At 43.5% G+C, this 20829-nt stretch overlaps 1 protein-coding gene across 1 annotated transcript in view; it reads right to left on the reverse strand.

The window, feature by feature from the left end:
- The window catches only part of REV1 (REV1 DNA directed polymerase), a 429753-nt gene that overhangs the window by 353078 nt on the left and 55846 nt on the right, over positions 1–20829 (reverse strand). The window contains exon 2 of the mRNA XM_069204390.1: positions 5784–5850. Within this exon, the coding sequence (XP_069060491.1) occupies positions 5784–5840 (57 nt within the window). The 5' untranslated portion in view covers positions 5841–5850. The remainder of the gene's footprint in view (positions 1–5783; positions 5851–20829) is intronic.

Consider the following 20829-nt stretch of genomic DNA (forward strand, 5'->3'; position numbering starts at 1 on the left):
CCTCAATCTCTACAAGTTTTTGGCCTTTTTCTCTTGCAGGCACCTGGTCCACCCACACAAGTGAGGTATCATTTTTATCGGGACACTTGGGGGAACGCTGGGTGGAAGGAAATTTGTGGCTCCTCTCAGATTCCAGAACTCGATCATCGAAATGTGAGGAAAAGTGTTTTTAGCCAAATTTTGAGGTTTGCAAAGGATTCTGGGTAACAGAACCTGGTGAGATCCCCACAAGTCACCCCATCTTGGATTCCCCAAAGGTCTCTAGTTTTCAAAAATGCACATGTTTGGTAGGTTTCCCTAGGTGCCGGCTCAGCTGGGAGGCCAAAATCCACAGGTAGGCACTTTGTAAAAAACACCTCTGTTTTCTTTGGGAAAATGTGATGTGTCCACGTTGTGTTTTGGGGTATTTCCTGTCACAGGCGCTAGGCCTACCCACACAAGTGAGGTATCATTTTTATCGGTAGACTTGGGGGAACATAGAATAGCAAAACAAGTGTTATTGCCCCTTGTCTTTCTCTACATTTTTTTTCCTTCCAAATATAAGAGAGTGTGTAAAAAAAGACGTCTATTTGAGAAATGCCCTGTAATTCACATGTTAGTATGGGCACCCCGGAATTCAGAGATGTGCAAATAACCACTGCTCCTCAACACCTTATCTTGTGCCCATTTTAGAAATACAAAGGTTTTCTTGATACCTATTTTTCACTCTTTATATTTCAGCAAAATAATTGCTGTACACCCGGCATAGAATGAAAACCCACTGCTAGGTGCAGCTCATTTATTGGCTCCGGGTACCTAGGGTTCTTGATGAACCTACAAGCCCTATGTATCCCCGCAACCAGAAGAGTCCAGCAGACGTAAAGCTATATTGCTTTCAAAAATCTGACATCGCAGTAAAAGGTTACAGACTAAAACGTAGAGAAAAATTTCATTTTTTTTCACCTCAATTTCAATATTGTTTTATTTCAGTTGTTATTTTCTGTAGGAACCCCTTGTATGATCTACACAAATTACCCATTGCTGAATTCAGAATTTTGTCTACTTTTCAGAATTGTTTGGGTTTCTGGGAAACAGCATTGGTTTCACACCCATTTCTGTCACTGACTGGAAGGAGGCTGAAAGCACAAAAAATCGTAAAAATGGGTTATGTCCCAGTAAAATGCCAAAATTGTGTTGAAATATGTGGTTTTCTGATTCAGGTCTGCCTGTTTCTGAAAGCTGGGAAGCTGATGATTTTAGCACCGCAAACCCTTTGCTGATGCCATTTTCAGGGAAAAAGCCACAAGCCTTCTTCTGCAGCCCTTTTTCCCATTTTTGTGACAAAAACGAAATGTTCACTGTATTTTGGCTATTTTCTTGGTCTCCTTCAGGGTACCTCTAGAATCCCTAGGATGTTGGGGAAAAAAAGGACGCAAATTTGGTGTGGGTAGCTTATGTGGACAAAAAGTTATGAGGGCCTAAGCCCCCTGCCCCAAATAGCCAAAAAAAGGCCTGGCACCTGAGGGGGAAAAGGCCTGGCAGCGAAGGGGTTAAAGGATTCAAAGGCTACATTTATATAGAGTTCTATTTCTCAAGGTGGCACAATCTAACACAACAAGTGGAAGAGATAAAGGGCAAATCCAGTTGCAATTCTTGTTACCACTTGATTCTCCACTGCCTACAACCTGGGTTACTTCTGCCAAACTGACAATAGGGGAATCAGAGGTCACTGGACTTTCTGTGTAGCTGATGTTCTCCTGGTGATGAAGTAGAGGAGTAACTAATCTATACAGATCTCCAGGCCAAGGTGAGCAAAGGCAAGGCAGGCATTTTGAAGAGTGGAACAAAAACTCTGTAGACCACTGTCACACCTCATGCAAATTTGCCAATATGAGGTCAACCCAGAGATAGAGGGTGTGAGGTGGTATGAGTAATAGCAGAGATAGAGGGGGGGGGGGGGAATAAGTGTCCACACTTAAGCCTTGGGTGTGAGCACCTCCTGGGGGAGCTGTGATAGTAGCCATGGATTTAACAGTTTTGGAATCTGTTCGAGACATACTATGTGATAAAAAGGAAAGAGCACCAATTAAACCCCTTTAGAACTTGACTTTTAGGATAGCTAGGCAAGCAACCCAAGGTTTACTCAGGGGGATAGGACAGTGCAAGAATCGGAGTGTACTAACTCACAAGAAATTCTTAATAATGTTTTAGTACAGCCACAGTTTTATCTTGAAAAAGTACATTATTCTACTCACGATGGCACCACACAAAGAAATCTGCTACGATATTGGGAATTTGCTGACCACAACAGAAAATAGGCAGGCAATGCTTCATAGTGTTTCAGATGATTCAGATTCTGTCTATGGATTTAGCCCTAGGGTCTGGCCTCAAGGTATATTACACCACTTGTGCCGTTGTTACTACTGGAAAGACTAAATGGCAGATCAGTATGTACACATTTAAAGTCTGAGGCTGCTATTGGCATGATCTCATCACGACTCTTTGCAGCACGTATATCACCCTTTATAGTGCAGGTGTTACTCTGTAAACTTGTTCAGCCCTTCCTCTAGTAAGGTTCACCTCTTCCAGGTTGCTGGCCTATGCTTGGCTATTCTGTATAAACACCTTAAGCACTTCCTTCTCAGCATTAAGGGCGGTCTCCTCTTTTCAGAGCTGATAGAAATATAAATCTCTAAATATAAATGGCAGTTTGGAATGCTACCTACATAATCGGTTTTGTACGCCAATCCACCAAAGAAATTAAAAATGGACTCCGCTACGTCCACTGTCAACTATGACACAAACTCTCACCTCCCTCTGTTTCGCTGAAGAAGCTCCGAAAGCACAGTGTTAGAAGAGTGCATGTGAAGTAGCCAGTGCCAGAGTATGCCACCAATGATGACTTAGCCCTGGTGCAGCATACCGGACAACAGACAGGGTTTAGGCAATGAGTGATGCATTGAATCAGGAATGTACAGTGGCATTAGCAGTTATTTTGTCAGCATCATTGCCTCCAAAGGTTACAGATAGTTGTTATGCTTAATGAAGATCTCTGGACAAAAGTAGACATAGGCATAAAAGACTACCACTACCATGCAAAAGTGGCCACCTGCTTTGCTCTGATCTGAAGAGGTGGCTAGGAGGCCCACTTTACAATCTAGCTTCTAGTATCCACCTCCTGTCACACATTAATTTTTCAAGTAGTTTTCAATAGAAATATAATGTCTAGGCGAAGAATATGTTTGCATTCTTGTGCCTGCAGCCATTATATCTCAATGTCTCCCTTATTTTCCATTCATAAATTCTAACAGTTGGCCACCCTTTTGGAGAAGACATGCATATGTCTCTCCTTAATGCACAAGGCTTGTTTTGATACTAATCTTCTGTACACACCTCCCTTGCAGTAAGATTTTGATCATAACTTGCACTCCTCTTAGAGATCCTGCTTCCGAGTCAGCTAGTTAATGCCAAATACTCTCTAATTTGAGCAGACATTCACTTAGAAATCCAGACACTCTGACAGTCAACTGTGACTCAGTCGTTCACTCTTTCTCACTCAGCAAGCCATAGTCTGGACTCAGATGGATGTACTATTGAATATGTACTTCTTTTTTAGCCCCTGCGTACAGGTAGGCTGAAGAACAGCAAAGTACAATAAATATTATACCTTTATCCCGCTCTTGCCAATACGGACTGTGGCCAGAATGAAACACCCTTTGAGGATTATCTCATATTACCCTGGGAAGAGAAGGTGCCTCCTGCATGTGAAGACTAGCCCAGAATGGGATTTCACACTGGGCAGCGGAGAATGCCCTGTAAATGGTACCACTGTCCCAAAGGATCGAAGGAGTCAAACTTCCCACTGAGGCTCGTGTGAAAGGGCACAGGGAGATGATCCTTGTGGCCTGTGTAAAATGGTAGGAGGAGGGGGTTCCCTGTGGTCTGTGAGGAAAGACCAAGGGAAGGAAGCATTATAATGGCATGTGTGGAATTACCTATGGAGGGTTAAACTACGTCATATGTGAAACGGTCTCCTGAAGGGAGGGATACACTGCAACCTCCGTGGAATGACAGGGAGAAGTCCAAAGTGGCTTCAGCAGAAAGGCCACATTATGATAGGTAATACATTTTTTTTTATTGCAAGAACTTGTGACATGGCACAGTTTAAATCTGAAATCTGTGCTGGCTTATCCTTAGTGCACACCCAGCACTGAGAGGGTTACGGCCGAGTTGCTCTTCCCACTTATCTCCTCATAGTAGAAGGGTGCTATGACCCATAAGGTGATGCTGGAAACGATGTTTCAAAGACAAAGTCTACACATGCAGAATATTTGACATCACTTATACATACAAAGCAGCTCACACTAAAAGTGTGCTGCAAACAGTACATTGCAGAGCGTTTTAAACTCTGGAACCCAAAACACTCCTCCACCCCACTTTAAAGCCTCTGAACATGTCCAGATCAAAAGTGCCCAATTTGCATTTGCAGTAACTCGCACCAGAGGGATCAATCACATTTCAATCAATCAATCATAATACTTGTAAAGTGTGAATGGTCACCCGCTAGGGTCTCAAGGTGCTGGGGGGGGGGGGGGGGGGGGGGGGGGGGGCAGTAAGTGAGAGGCCGTTGAAGAACAGGTGAAAAGCCAACATTTGGAATATCTCTGGAACCCAAAAACATTAGGGGCATTTTTGTGCTACTTACCAATACAATAACCCCTGCTATCAAAGACAATAGCAAATTCAACTGAAAAAAATATGCATGGGTGTATGTGTCACTTAACAATAGGCAGCTTCAAACGCTCGCACAAAATCTCTACTTTGCACGGAGGATTTTAGAAGAGAATCGGCTGTAATGTATACAATTGTTGTGGTTATGAAAACTGCAGCAGGCCCCATAAAAAAAATAAAAAAAACAGAAGCACTCTCTCTCCCCAATTAATGGTCTTTTAGGGCCTAATTACCAGCTGCACACAATAATCCCGGTTATTTTCCCACTCCTGGTATTACTGCGACCAGGAGTCCCAGTAATTTCGGGGCAGGAAATTATGGGAATCTCAAATTTTAAGGGAGGGAGTACAGGCAGCTGTGTTTAAAGCCTCGCGGCCAGCGTGTTTCACACACAGATTTCGACTGTTGTTAACAGCCGTAATGTCTACCTGGAACACCACAACTACCAATCCTGACGGGACCAGTAACTAAGTCTTATCGATCCCATTCGTATCATTGAGGGCTCGCCTCTCAGGATGAGGGAGTGATAGTGTACTGTGAACCATCCTCGACTGTTGCAGGCATTTGAGGCAAGCCAGAAAAGTCCACAGAACAAGAGAATGTGAAAAATACATTAAAAGGGAAGAGATATGTCTGGAATGATGAATCATATCTAATATTTGCATAAGAATGCACATTTCCATCTGTGTATGCGACTTCTAGAAGAAAAGCTTAGATCTGAACATAGATGGTTGACAACGAAAGAAAAATGTTTACTTGCTTATTTATGACATTTGGAGAGTATTTCAGTGCAAAATGTTTGCTTCCAGGTACGGCAAGATTCGCTCTGTAATTTACTAACTCAGGTGAATTAGATATGTGGCCATGATGACCATTGCATCCAGAAAAGCAATCGGGTCACTCAAAGCTTTGCCCCTATTTATTGTAACCTAGACCGGAGCAACTGGAAGAAATAGTCAAGCCTGAATAGGGAAGAACATATTGAGCTTCCACGAAAACACCTAAACATTAAAAAAACACAGTACATTTCATTTTTATAATATGTACTAGGATTGATTTTTTCAATAGCTCACCGAGGCTTCCCAGCCATCTTGTTCACTAGCTCGTTTTCTCCATCCACCTCGACGCATGCTGACTTTTCTGCTTTCAGGAAAAGAGAATAAACAGACATACACACGTTAGTTTACGACGTTGGCAACGAAGAACACGCTTCCACCCCCTGTAAGAGGATTTTCCAACCCTTTACAATTGTTAAAGAGCTTTACCGACAGTTCCGAAAAACTAAAATGCCCTTTGAGAAAGACTCAAATCTCTTCAATCAGAAATGCCAAAGCTTCTACACGGGGCGCTAGATCTTGCATTACGGTTCTATTAGCTAGAGGAAGGCCATGCAACTTCTTGGAGAGATGACTGGAAGAGAGAACTGTCAGAAAGGAAAGAAACAACTGAGCAACTGTCAAAGCTGCAGTTGGACTGGCACCGGAGACCAATGAAACCTAATTAATGTTATATTTAAGCATCCATTTAACGCCCAATAGTTCACAGTTTCATTGTGTACACCAGTGCATGGCACCCTTGCTATCCACTGCAACTCAAGAACCTGGCATACCTCACTTGAAGGTAAGATTCTGCACAGAAAATGGCTCATTCTTGCAAGTAAAGGCTGCGTAAGTTACTTGCTAAATAATCATTGACGAAGCCAATAGGTTTTTGCCTTTGGAACCTACTGGGTTGGTCAATGGCTTCGGGTATAGCATTGGTACTCTGTGCAGCATTGCCAAAATGATAATAAAAGAAACACAACTGTGGTTGCGTCAGTCTACTGGCACACATGCCCAAGTCAATGACATGGGCGCCGTTTGTTTTAATTTTTTACTTGCTGATCCATGATGGAGGGTGACACTTGGATCAGTAAATACAAAATAAAGATGTTTTTGTACAAAAGCATCAATTAGGAAACAAAGAGGACTGCGGCTGTTGGGGCACAGGTGCGAGGTGTAGGAAGGGGAGAGCAGCACCAGGAGGGCTGGGGGGGGGGGGGGGAAGAAGCACGAGAGAGAGAGAAAACCACAGAAACACACAGGCGAGAGAACTACTCTGCGCTTGCGGTGGGGGGGAAGAGAAGCACACAGATGAGAAAGCAGGGAAGAGCAAAGCAAACAGATGCGAGAGAGCAGAGGGAAAGAGAAGCACCAAAGGAGACAGGGGGATAATACATGCAGTTTAATTGAGTGCTTAAACAGAAAATAAAAAGTAGATCCAAAAAAGTAAAGAGGATATGCTCCACTGAGGGGGCAAACAAGATGCATAAGGCAAGCCATTAAATAAGAAACAGGTACATGAGCGATACAATAGATCCAACTATGAAAAGCAATGGCAGGCCTTAAGCCCACTATAAGATTCTGGCAAACTGACAATAGAGCTTGACCTAAAATGTTAAGATGCTACACTATTTCTTGGCTGTAGACACATCATACCATATAACCCATTTCTTGTTTTCAAGGATTAAGACACATGTATTAGTATTATGTTCCATGTAAACGAGAAACCCCATCTGAAGGGGAAACAAAGGGAGTTGACGCAGAAGAATAAAGACATTTCTAAAACACATAATTGCTTATACTAATTGGTATTTTAGAGAAACTGTAATTTAAGTTGGCTAACCATGTGATTTCTATGTTAACATTTTAGATTTAGACATATCAACTTCAAAGTTTGAGGAAAAACATTCGGAAGACTTCATACTAGAAAACTTTCAAAATAACATTTATGTTGTAGGTGAAAGGGACAATGTATGAAAGGGCTGCACACCACTTCACTCCTCCTGTGCTGGAATGCAATGAAGTTACAGATTGCCCCCGTCTTCTACCTCCTTTTCTATGATCGCTGTTGCGGTAAAAAGCATTGACAAAGCCAATAGATCTGGCCTTGGCAAACTGATGCAATAGTTAAATATTTTCTTTTGTACTGCAAGCATATGCTATAAAAAGAAAAAAAAAAGCATGCAACCACCTAAACGTGATTGCCTTATGCTTGCAATAAAAAATGATAATCATTGTATTTAATTGTAATGTAACAGTAAGAAGTGCTTCCTAGAAGACAAGCGTATTTACAACACTTATGGAAACCCTAGAAAGTTTTAATGCACAGGATAATATGATTTTTAAGACACAGACATGGTACTATATGCTTTGAATTACTGTAACATGAACACGCAGTTTAAACAGACACGGATGGCTGGTAAAATTAAAAGGTAAATAAAAAAAAACAATGACAATAATGAACAGGCCCACCGGCCCTTGCACTGAAAGTCACTTGTTTGTAGGCAGATGTGCACGTGATCAGGCAAATACAGCCACTGACAGTACAAGACAGGCAATGGCTACATTGGACTAACCCACTGCCCCATGTGGATTGATGTGGAGGGCAGAAGGAAAACTGAATGCCAGCTAGAGACCTATAAGTGGAGAGTGCTGACCCAAAACCCTCTATGTATTTATACACATCTGTAGTTTTTATCCATGATTTTTTTTAAATTACATATGGCTGAGAAAAATATGAAGCTCATTCTTGGCCAGAACTGAAAACATGGTTCTCTGCTAAACCACCCTAGACTTTGTTTCAACCATGACTCGTGAATTCAAGAAGTTGGGCTGTAAAATGTTTCATGCCATTGAAAGTGAAGCCCAGGGCTGGATGTAAATGTTTCTTTTGCTAGAATGACTGTAAATCAGAGTTTTCTCTGATGTACTATTCAGACACTGAAGAGCAGAAACAATTTCTTCCTTACACACGCCCACATAATCAAGGTTAGCCAAAGTAAAAACATCAGGTGTGTGTATATAGACTCTACAATACTCATGAATGCTTACATTAGTTCTAAAATGTGTGCCCCTTGCTACAACCTTATCAATTTCAAAGAATCATTACAATGTTTTCCTCCAGTCAGTTAGCTAGGTCCTCAAGCCATTACCGGAGAGAAATGAGACTAATGCAATTCACTATATATTGACACTTCTAAATGCCAATTACAACATCAGCCAGTAGTTATTCAGAGGAAAGGGCTGTCAACAGTATCCCAGAACAATGCTTAAGATTCTAACTTGCCAACAAGCTCACCAGCCACCTTTCTAGTCTTGCATTACCTCCAACACCCTCAGTAAAACACACTGTTATCTAAGATAAGGCTCCTCCACATATAAAGATATTGTGATCTCTATACTCAATTGGGAGTTAAGGTCCCCGTGAAAGTGAAGCCGAGGAGAAAGAGGTTGTATTAGAAAGCAATCTGTGCAACAAGCTCCCAAAACTACAAGGGTCTTAGAGATGTCATGTGTTTAAGAAACTAACTGCGAGGCCTTTACATTTTATTTAGCGTTAAATTAATGGACTGGCTTGAAGAATAACTACAAGGACTTTGGTTGTCAATGACCATTTCATCCATGAGGGTTTCAGTCAATCTGCTAAAGTCGAAATTGAGTATTATCTAGTGGGTTTTCTGGATTAACTAGTAAGGACAGACCGGCACCCCGAGGGAGGTAATAGTATTGCAGCTTTTGCCAGTGAACCATCTAGTTGCAGCTTCAGAGTACAGGGCAAGGTACTGTAGTAAAGTAGCAGTGTTCGAACATTAAATCAGAGATGTTGGAGGTCAGAAGCCTTAGCAGCAAAGGGGTTAAGTGCCTATCTGTCAACAGCCAAACCTAAGAGACATCATTACACAGTGTTTGTTCAAACTTCTCAAAGCCCTGTGGCCAGCAGATGTAAGGTTAAAATCATAAGTGCAAGAAGGGCATCACTCTGACTCGTTTTGTTAGTGGCACAGCAACTCCAGTTTGCCAGCTCATTAACATCATTTTAATTTATAATCTGGCGGCGTGAGGTGCGCTAGTCCATTACTCCTCTTTTCTTTTTTGATCCAAGGAGCAGCTAGGGTAGCAACCTGTATAATTGGGGAAAAAAGAAAAGGAGACTGCCTTCCCTCCCTTTGTGAGAGCCACACAATCAAGGTACGATGAATCATTATAAAAAGCCCAGTCTTCGTTTGTTTTAAATGAGCTCATTGAGTACGCTGGAATGACTTTGCCTTTGTTGTGCAGATGTGCAGCATGCAGATATAGACTAAAAGCGTTAAACCAAACCAAACTTTACATGTGACTCTTGAGGGTCAGCGTAAGAGACACAGAGATGGGGGGGGGGATCATTGACTTCTTCATCAACGAGTAATCACACACAGCCTTCCTGCACAACGTTCTCCTGAAGGCAGCGCGCTGTCTGACCAACTAACAAGAACCAACAGCAAACTTCTCATTTGTGCCAGGGAAGGAGAAAGAAGGAAAGAGAGGACGGGAGCGAGAGAGGGAGAGAATGAGAGAGAGAGAGAGAGGGAGGGAGAGAATGAGAGAGGGAGGGAGAGAGAGAGAAAGAGAGACTCCTCCGACCGCGATGCCTAAGTCACGTACACACACAGCCTGAGGCAGAGCAGAGGCCCAGCCTAACCAAACCAAGTGCCTCAAAGCCAATCCAGACGCTGCTCCTGCTGTTACAGCAGCTTCTGGATTGGCTAGGGCAGGCAACCTTAACGCTCATTACTGAGACTGGGGGCATCAACTTTGAGTCACCAACGGCTCACTAAGGGGCAGGTGGACCAACTATGAGAGCCCTCTAGTGCGCATGTCGGGCTGGCTGGAGAAAGGCAATCGTCCAAACCAACATGCACACTTCGGCCTAGGTGCCTGTAACGAGTGTCTGTCAATAATGTTAAGCAACAACCCCCCACCGGCCTATAGTGGCTTAGGGCCCGCCTCAGCCTTGAATATGCAACCGGCCTGCGGCAAAGGCAGAATCTAAACAGTACACTTTTATAAATGGTACTTTGCTCACATTAATAGGGGGTTTGGGGTACAAAATATAAGTGGGACAACACCCCAACACCCTAATGGAGGCACCGTCCCTGGTGTAGAGTACAGTGGTGTAGAGTATAGTTCTGTAGAGTGTAATGGCATAGAGTGCAGAGGCGCAGAGTGGGGTGAGGCAGAGTGCAGTGGCATAGAGTACGGCGACACAGAGTGGAGTGCTGTAGTACTGAGTGGTGTAGAGTTCAGCAGTGGAGAGTGCAGTGGCATACAGTGCAGGGGCATAGAATGCAGTGGCACAGAGTGGCGTAGAGAGCAGTGGCATAGACTACAGTGGTGAAGAGAGTGCAAAGTGTAGACTGCAGTGAGGCAGAGTAGGATAGAGTGGCGAAGAGTGAAGTGGCAGGGTGCAGCCACGCAGGGTAGATTAGAATGGCATACAGTGGATTGGTGTAGAGTGCAGGGACGTACAGTGGAGTGGTACAAAGTAGAGTGGCTTGGCGTAGAGGTACTGGCATAGAGTACAGTGGTGTAGAGGACAGTGTTGCAGAGTGGCACAGAGTGGAGTGACGTAAAGTGGAGTTATGCAGAGTAGGGTGAAGTGGCCTAGAGTAGAGTGTTGTAGAGGTAAGTGGCATAGAGCAGAGTGTAGTGGTGTACAGTGGAGTAGAGTGCATTGGCATAGTGTTGCAGAATATAGTGGTGTAGAGTGCAGTGACATACAGTGCAGCAGCACAGAATTCAGGGGTGTACAATGCAGCACCATAGAATGCAGTAGTGCAGAGTAGAGTGGCGTGGAGTCGAGTGGCAAAGCGTGAAGTGGTGTACAGTGATGCAGAGGAGAGGAGTAGAGTACAGTGGAGTGGAACATTGTAGTGCCTACTGGCGTAGAGTCCAGTGGCATAGAGTGGTGTGCAGCAGTGCAGAGTAGAGTAGAGTGGCATAGAGTTTGGTGGCGGAAAGTAAACTGTTGCAAAGTAGAGTGTCGTAGAGTGCAGAGGTGCAGAGTAGATTGTTTCAGAGTGAAGTGGTATGGACTGATGCCGGGTACAGTGTCCTGGCATAGAGTAATGGCGTAAAGTGGTGTAGAGTGCAGTGGCAGAGCAGATTAGAGTGCTGTACAGTGGATCGGCATAGAGTGCAGGGGCATAAAGTGGAGTGGTACAGAGTGGAGTGCACTGGTGTTGAGTGTAGTGGCATACAGCACAGTGTTGTAGAGGAGAATCGAGCAGCATAAAATAGAGTGGCATAGTGTAGAGTTGTGGAGAGTGGAGTAGTCTAGAGAGGAGTAGACTAGAGCGCAGTGGTGTAGAGTCAAGTGGCGTAGAGTGCATTAGCATAGACTAAAGTGGTGCACAGTGGAGAGGCATAGAGGGAAGTGGTATGGAGAGGAGCGGCGTAGAGTGGAGCAGTGAAGAGTAGAGTGCAGAGTGGAGTGCAGTTACATGGTGTAAAGTCGGAGTATTGCAGAATAAAATGGTGTGACGTGGAGTGGTGTAGAGTGGAGTATGCATGGTGTGGTAGCACAATGCCATTACAGACAACATTTTTAATTGAAATGACCATAACATTTGCAAAGACATACTGTTTAACCAATAAAACTATACAGCAGACAAATTATAATGTGTGGAAATAGTGTATTGATTTGTTACCAACACACTTCAGAATTAACAAAGATATGTTTCATTTGTGCTTTGCTAATCTGCAGATATCCTGAAATACTTGTTCACTTGAATGTGTGTGCTAGAAAAAAAAAAACCTTTCCTATCCCCAATATCTGGCAAGGTTGTCACGTAAATCCTCCCAATTTGAAGCCTGAGTAAGAGAAGTAAATACCAAGCTCCCTTGGTAGACAGAGCCTGACATTTGACCTCGGTCTTTGATGCACAGCAAATGTGACACGATAAGAACAAGATTCAAAGGAGCACTTGTGAAAGAATAGGAGAGGCAGTGTGAGAAGGCTTTACTCTTTGGGAGGGATGAACTCACATTGGACAGCCTAAACAAATAAAGCCAGCATATAGAAAGCCAGAAAATGAGAGTTACAAACCACAAAGCCAGTTGTAAGCAACGGACAGAATGCATTCCCATGGAAGCTTTCTGAATGTCCCCAAGATGTCTTAGCAAACCAGAAAGCTGAGTTGTCGGGTAGGTTTCGACCTAAAAAGGGACTGAGTATGCACTGCATGGAGTCTATGACTGCCCACTTTGAGAGGACACTGAGTGGTGCATGGGGTAAGACCCCTCCTGTTCCTGCAGACAGGCCACCAAACTGACAGAATTAAGGGAAACTCTACAACTGGGCGTCCTGCAGCCTCTTGTATCAGAATTGTTTAAGAATACACTCACTGGGAACCTTCTGTATGCCAGGACAAGGCTACTCAAACTAGCGAGAGGCCACTTATAATAAAGAACCAGTGAGACTGGAGGTGGGACAACCATGAAACAGCAACAGTCCCCTTGAGAATAAAGTGCTTATGTTGCAGAATAGGAAAATCCAGTACAGGGAAGGGAGAAAACAGCTGTGGATGGCATGGTGGGGGTCGGGTCACTGGCCACAGCCGGAGGACACCCTCATGTACTTTTATCATATCAAATGTGATAACCAAGACACAGCAAGAAGAGATAGGCAAAAGGTTGACAGGTCACTGGGAAAAATCTATGATCTATAGATTAAGAGTAACTCCACTGCAAAACCTCCTAGGTAAGCGGCAATGAGTAGCCTGTGCAGAAGAAACGTGACAGGTCACCACCCTATCCCATCCTCACCTCCAGCCTCTTGGCTAATATGGATATTTGACCTGTATTGCGGAGACATTCCAATATGCGCCCTGAGGCATGGTCACAGAAACGGAGCAGCACATCAATGAAACTAGACAACTACACCTTTCTAAAACTTTGCAAACTGGAGGCAGCTGAGAAGACGACCAAGGTAGAGGAAGCAGAAAGGGAGACAAGTTGGATGTCACTGTGGAACCAACTCAAGGATCTGCTAAAGGTGGTTATGGGCTCTAAGTCCACCCTGGATAAAAAAATAAAAAAATAAAAAACTGTCAATAAAAGTTAATTTGCTGCAGATTGACATGCAAAAAATAAATGAAAGTCAGGTGGGTTGAAACAGTGATACTTATTTTTGGGCATAGACTAAGCGTTGCACAGCACAGCTAAAAAAATAAGATGATGCAAGTGCAGACGTAGGATGCTGAAACAGATAGACAAAAAAATAATAAAATGGAGTCCTAGTGAAAGCTGATGGACCAAGTGCAGAGCTCCTCCTTGAGGACTGGATACTGCATAACCTTTAGCCCAATGGATTATCAAACATAAATGGTGGCAGGGAACCTCACGGTCCCAACACCAACACCAAAACCGGTAACACCACTCTCCCTGACAAAGATGGGGTGTTACAACCTGCCCAAAAACATCGCGATTTGCAGTATGAAAACACTATTGCGAGGATCTTTGCATATTTCACAATGGCTGTTCAAAAGATGTGGCTCAGTTTTGATGAGTTCAAGAGAACTTCCAGAGAAAGGAAACGAAATATATGAAGTTGTTCCTTGCCAAACTGTGTATAATAGCAGAAGGTAGAGCATGGAACTTCTCCACACCGAAGGAGGATTGAGGGATGGAGACCAGCTGGCAGAAAGTCCAACCAACAGAGAGAAAAGAAAATGAGGGACCCAAATGACAGACCCAGGGATTGGGGGGGGCGGGGGGAGGGGGGGGAATCATATGAAGGGAAGGAGCCTGAACCTCTGCCAATATCCCAGTTTGGAGCAACAGTGAAAGACTCACAAAGAGTAAAGCAGAATGAAAATGATGAAGATGCAGGACACTGTGAACGAACACAATCATCAACCCAGATCTAACTGAGTGGGAGGGAGGTGGTGGTGAGCAGAGGGTGAATGGCATAAATGAAGGACTATTAAATGAAGGTGGAGAGAGAGAGAGACACTAAGGGCCCGATTTCGATGTCGGCGGAGGGAATACTCCATCACAAACGTGACTGATATCCCATCCGCCGTATTACGATCCCATTTTATCCCATGGGGACCGTAATAAAGCGGGTGAGATATGTGTCACATTTGTGATAGAGTATTCCCTCTGCCAGCATCTAAATCGGGCCCCAAGAGTCAAATAAGCTCCTGACTATATATTTCACAAGATAGACACAAACAAAATGTAAGGTTTTGGAAATTCATGCTGTGGAACATGAGGCCTAGAAGGCAATATTGATTGTCATTAAGAGTCGCTAAATTTCACGATATAAAGATGGAAGTTGTGACAGGCTCCATGCACGATGGAGAGGCAGGAAGTTTAGAACGCTGCGCAAAGGGATGAGGAGGGGACATTTTAAGGAAATATATTTTATAGCCACAAGTCACACAAGTCAGTGTAGCAGGGCATGCATTCACAATGACAGAGGCGGCAAATATATTAACTGATATAAAACACTAGTATAACTATCACTAGGTGAGGCAACATTGCATTACATTAAGAATATGAGGTTCAGGTCCTGGAATGTCAATGGCTTGAGAAATAAAATTAAGGGAGGCACTGTGCACCAAGAATTCAAAAGACACAATCCAGATGTGACACTACTAAACGAACTGCAACTGAAAGGCACAAGCTAGACACTGCTAGGGTGAGGTGTTAGCCCATGAAGTGTTTATGTTGGACTTCACAGGGATAGCAATACTAGTCAAAAAGTCCATTCCACTCGTAGTCGCAGAAATACAATTAGGTCTATAAGGTTGTTATGACACAGTTGCGGAATGGAGAGACAATATCTCTCTGCTCAGGCCATGACCCCTCAACAGGCTGAGAAAGCTCATAAAGTGGTTTCCATATGTGTTACTAGTGATCAGGGGAGACCTCTAGCTAACACACAACACCCCCACCCCCCCCAAAAATAAATAATAATAAGAATGCTGCTTCTACACTAGGGCACACAGAACTCTCTCCTGTATGGATTATTTCCTGACAAGCGCCACACATTTACAGAGATTCACTGATACAAGATTTTTAGCTGTAGTATATTAGATCATTCCTTATTTTATTTTATTTTTTTAAATCTGTTTATTAAGCTTAATACAAAACAGGGTACAAGAGTAGCAGTACAGTACATAATGCTTGGTGAGAGAATGCCCGGCTTCCCACTCCATGTGCTTTTCTTAACGTTTGTACATTACGCTGTACAACTTAGCTGTATTTTAGTGTACTGACTTTCAATTAACATTATATAACAAATAACACTTGACATAAAGGTTATTATTCTTAAATATGTATGTTAGCGTCAAATATAATACTGAGAGCGTATATCTGTGTAGGCATTGAGGGCTTCATTTCTATGTATGCGCTGCGGTGTAGGGAGCTTACAGTAGCAAAGGCCGTCTGGCGGGAAAATAAGTTATGGGTTAAGCATGGCATTACAGTAGGATGGGACTGTTTTCAACAAACTTGATTGTTATGGTTAATTTAAGTAATAGTGTGTCCCAGGAGTGTTAAAGGGATTTTCTCATGGTGGATATTTGTCATCTCTGGATTCAATTCTAACTACAAAAAGGTCCCAGCTTTCAGTCCCACCTTGTGTCTGACCTCTATTTTGTAATTGCCTTAGTGTTTGAGATTCCACCAGTGTGTAATCGTGCAGGTCTCGCAGCCAGAGGGAATGAGAAGGGGCATTTGGGGCCTTCCAATGTGTAGCTATCAGGCGTTTATATGTCACAAATGCCAGATCCACAAACTTGTGGATATGTTTATCTCCTTTTGTGCGATGGCGTATGTTAAGCAGACAAGATACTGGAGTAGGGGTTAATATCTGGTCTACCACGTCTGCGGTTGTAGCAACGACGCGGTTCCAGCTAGCGTTAATTGCGTGGCATTCCCAGACCATATGGTAGAAAGTTGCTGCGGGGGTAGCGCATCTCGGACATATGGAGTTAGCGCCTGGGTATATTTTATGAATACGAGCTGGGGAGAGATATGCTTGATGCACATAATTGAATTGCGTGTATCTTAATCTGGAGTTGCGAGATACAAACTTAATCGAACTAAGGGCTGTGTCCCAGGATTTTTGTGCAATTGGTGCAGGAAGGACGATGTCCCAGCGGTGCTTGACCTGGGTAAGGGCCTTGCAGCTACCCGCTAGAAGGATTTTATATAGTTTGGTAACAGCACGTTTTGCCTCACTCATAGAGAGTATTGCAGTAAGTAGGGAAGATTCTTTTGGTTCGTTGTGACCGCAGCCCCATATGTGACGTACAAGATTAGTTATGGCATTGTATGTCAGAAAGGCACCCGGTTTCATTACCTCCGTAGCCATCAAGTCCATAAACTTGACTGCACTGGAGTCATAATAAAAATCTCCTACGTTCAGGGTATTAACTGCTCGTACGTCATGATGAGAAGTTAGGGCGTGGATACCTGGTAGCTGTGGTATTGGGAGCAGAGGAGAATAGGGGAGGGGCTGCCCTTTGCCCTGTACGTATCTCTTCCAGCAGTGTCTGGCCGAGTCCAGTAAGGGAGTATTATGTTGTAGATGAGAGGGGCCCGTTAGTAAAAATGTTAATGTCGATGTTGGGGTTGTGTAAGCCCTTATAGCTATGGACTCTGTATTGGATGGTTCATTGAGCCATTTAGTGACCCACTGAAGTTGGGCTGCTGCATAATACAGCTCAAGGTTCGGCATGCCCAGGCCTCCCTCTTCTTGTGGATAGTGTGTGGTAGTTAGAGCTACTCTGCGTCTGTCTCTGCCCCAGAGCAAGTCAGTTAATAGGGAATGCGCTTTGTGGAAAAACGAACGCGGCAAGATCACCGGAAGTGCGGAGAAATAGTATAAAAATCTCGGTAATATTAGCATCTTGGCTATTGCTGTCCGGCCCATTGGCGATAGAGGTAAGGAACTCCAAAATATCAAGGAGCCTCGGGTGGAGCGAAGCAGCCTGTCTATGTTACCTTCCCTTAAATCTGACATAGAGTGATATACTTGAACACCCAGATATTTGAAAGTCTGGTGTGTCCATGGTAGTTGATGCATGGGGAGAGACGCTCGCTGTACAGAGGGCAGACAAGTAAGAGGGAAGATACAGGATTTAGACCAATTCACATGTAAGCCAGAGACAAGAGCAAACATATTCAGTATGCGCATTATCCCGGGAAGGGAGACAGAATGATTGCGCAAGTAAATCAGGGCATCATCTGCGTACAATGATATTATGTGATATGTGTCAAACTCCCGTATGCCCCATCTTTGTGCGCATCCCCTGAGCTTAATTGCGAGTGGTTCCATAGCTATTGCGAAAAGCAGTGGAGAAAGCGGGCAGCCCTGCCTGGTTCCTCTATTTACAGGAAAGGCGTCCGACACTACCAGGCCGGTTTTAACTCGGGCTGTTGGTTTAGAATATAGTGTAGCAATCCAGCTGATAAAGCCACTCTGGAAGCCAAACGCCTTGAGGGTGCGGAATAAATATTCCCAACCTAGTGTGTCGAACGCCTTCTCTATATCTAGTGACACGGTCACACTATTTGGGTCAGTGGTGTTTTGCATGATACGGATTAGGCGCCTTATGTTAAGAAAGGTGTTTCTACCCGGGATAAACCCCGACTGGTCAGGGTGTATTAAGTGCGGCAAATGGGGGAGCAATCTGTTTGCTAGGATTTTCCCTAGGAGTTTGCAATCCGAGTTCAAAAGAGAGAGTGGTCTGTATGATCTAACATCCAGTGGATCTCGTCCCGGTTTTGGTAGGACCACTATTAATGCTTCCCTCATAGAGTCTGGTAATTGTTTTCTATTTCGTGCTTCATTAAACACCTCTAGTAAGGGTTGCAGTAGGTGAGTGCTTTGTGAGTTATAGTATTCTAGTGGTAGACCATCTGTGCCAGGGGCCTTGCCGCGCGCCATCTGGGAGAGGGCCAAGCGAAGCTCCTCAATAGTAATGGGGCCGTCTAGAATGTCAGCGTTATTGGCAATATTTGAATTTTGAGGGATCTGAGCTAGAAATTCAGCCAGCTGTTGTTCTGCAGGGGGGATAGAGGATTGGTATAACGAGTAATAATACGTGTAAAAGGCCTTGTTAATATCAGCTTGAATGTTAACCACTATTCCTGTTTGTAATTTGATAGCCCCTATCGGCGACGATTGCGGAGATTGACGCACCAGCCACACCAGCAGTTTGCCCGATCTGTCCCCCTCGGCGTGTTGTCTCGTTTTGAAGTGTCTGTAGTCATGCTTGCTAAGACTGTCATCCGTTTCTCTGTATTTTGCTTTCAGTGAGATTAGTGTTTCTAGTGGGGTATTATTTGTTGAGACTTCGATCTCCGCCCTATGTATTTCGGATTCTAATTTTAATAACTCTGTGGTCAGCATTTTCTTAATGCCCACAGATGCTGCCAGGCAATGCCCTCTAATTACTACTTTATGGGCATCCCACTCAGTAGATCATTCCTTATTAATGACTGAAATTGAACCCCAGAAACTTCAGAGATTAGGTTATTGGAATCTAGACAGCTGGTAAAACAAACAAAGAAGTGAAAGACAAAATATGACTAACCACAGGTTATTTGTTTAACAGAAAATGTCAGGGCATTAGCCCCATTACTGCTCACAGAGACAGAAATGGGACAAGTTCATCTGGATTGAAGCTGATTTTCTTGAACCAGGGAAGAAGTTTTTGCAGTCAAAAACATAAATCAGCCACCAGCTTAAGGGCCAAAAACAGGACTATAACAAAATATCAGAAACGGAGTCCGTACTTTGATCTGAGTGATGCAAAGGAGACTAGTGGTGGGTAATAAGGCTGGCGAACTCCTTGTCTGGCTGTGGAAGAGAGCGGAGGAGATAGGTTAGCAAAATAGACAAGTAGGCACGAACTGTACATGGCAATCAGAATGTTTTGAATGTTTTTGCAAATTATTTTTAGGACCTCTACACCTCAGAGCGTCTTGGGCTAAGTGCAATGAAGGAAGGCCCTGGCACCAAATGCTCTACTCACAAAGTTCTACAGAGAGACTGCTATCAAAATAACATATCTTCTAAACAATTAGCTACACTCTAAAGTTTAAGGGCTTCTACCACAAGATTTCGGAACTGCTACAATAGTGGTTATCCAAAAGCAGGGTAAACACCCCAGAAGACTGTGCCTCAGACAAGCCTATTTTGTTGTTAAACAATGAAAAGGAAATATTGTCTAAGATGCAGGTTACATGACTCAGAAGTGTTGTCCCTATATTAGTACATCTGGAAAATCTGGCTTCATCCCAACTAGAAGTACAAGATTAAATCTTAGGCAGCTATATGGCAGCACAGTAGGCACCACAGAACTGACAAATTCAGCAGTGATCATGTCACTGGACAGGACTATTCCATTTAACTTAACAGAGTGGAATTAAATATTTGCATTACTCAAAAACAAAAAGGTACTCAGTCTAATATTTCTGACCAGGATTAGGCTCATATTTTAAAATCACTTAGGAAGAGCTAGGGTAAATAGGACATTGTCCACATTGTTCCAACTGAAAAGAGGGATGACGTGGAGGCATTCCTGGTAATCCATGTCTTCACATTGGCCCTGGAATGAGAGTCTTCTTGATAAGGGGAGATACCCTGATGAGATGGCTGCAGTGGGCTGACTCAAGAGACAACAAAATTTGTCTGTACGAGGACCACAATTTGCTACAAATAGCAAGCCCGGAGATGACAACAGACCAACTACTGCATATATTAAACTTGTTTCACAGATAATTGGGGCTCTGCATTAACTGGCAGAAGACAATCCTCTAACTGCTAACAAAGTGGGCCTCGACAGCAGAGACCGCATATCCAATGACAACAGAGGTAGACAGTTTCAAATATGTAGGAATTCTCACTACACGCAACCCCAATGAACTGCTAAAACACAATCTATATAATGTAATAGACAAGTTCAAACAAGATGTGTGGGACTGGAAGAAAGTGTCACTTCTGGGGCATGCAGCACTATTTAGGATAATTAGGCTACGTTCCTGTATGTTCTTCAAAGCAAGCCATATAGAGTTCCCAATGTGTTATTTAGGAAAGTAAAGGCCCTGGTGATGCCACTCCTATGGAATGGTGGGCCACCAAGAAATTCTCTAAATAACCTTACATGAATGGTATACAAAGAGAGGGGAAGGGGTAGATTCCCTCTCAGATATCTGTAAATAATATTGGATAACTCAGCTGGGGATACTTAGCAGCTGTGCTTTTTGTCCACTGGATGAGCTGTCTGTTCAATAAGACTTG

This window comes from Pleurodeles waltl, chromosome 8 (genome assembly GCF_031143425.1).
Source record: "Pleurodeles waltl isolate 20211129_DDA chromosome 8, aPleWal1.hap1.20221129, whole genome shotgun sequence".
In the NCBI taxonomy this organism is placed as follows: domain Eukaryota; kingdom Metazoa; phylum Chordata; class Amphibia; order Caudata; family Salamandridae; genus Pleurodeles; species Pleurodeles waltl.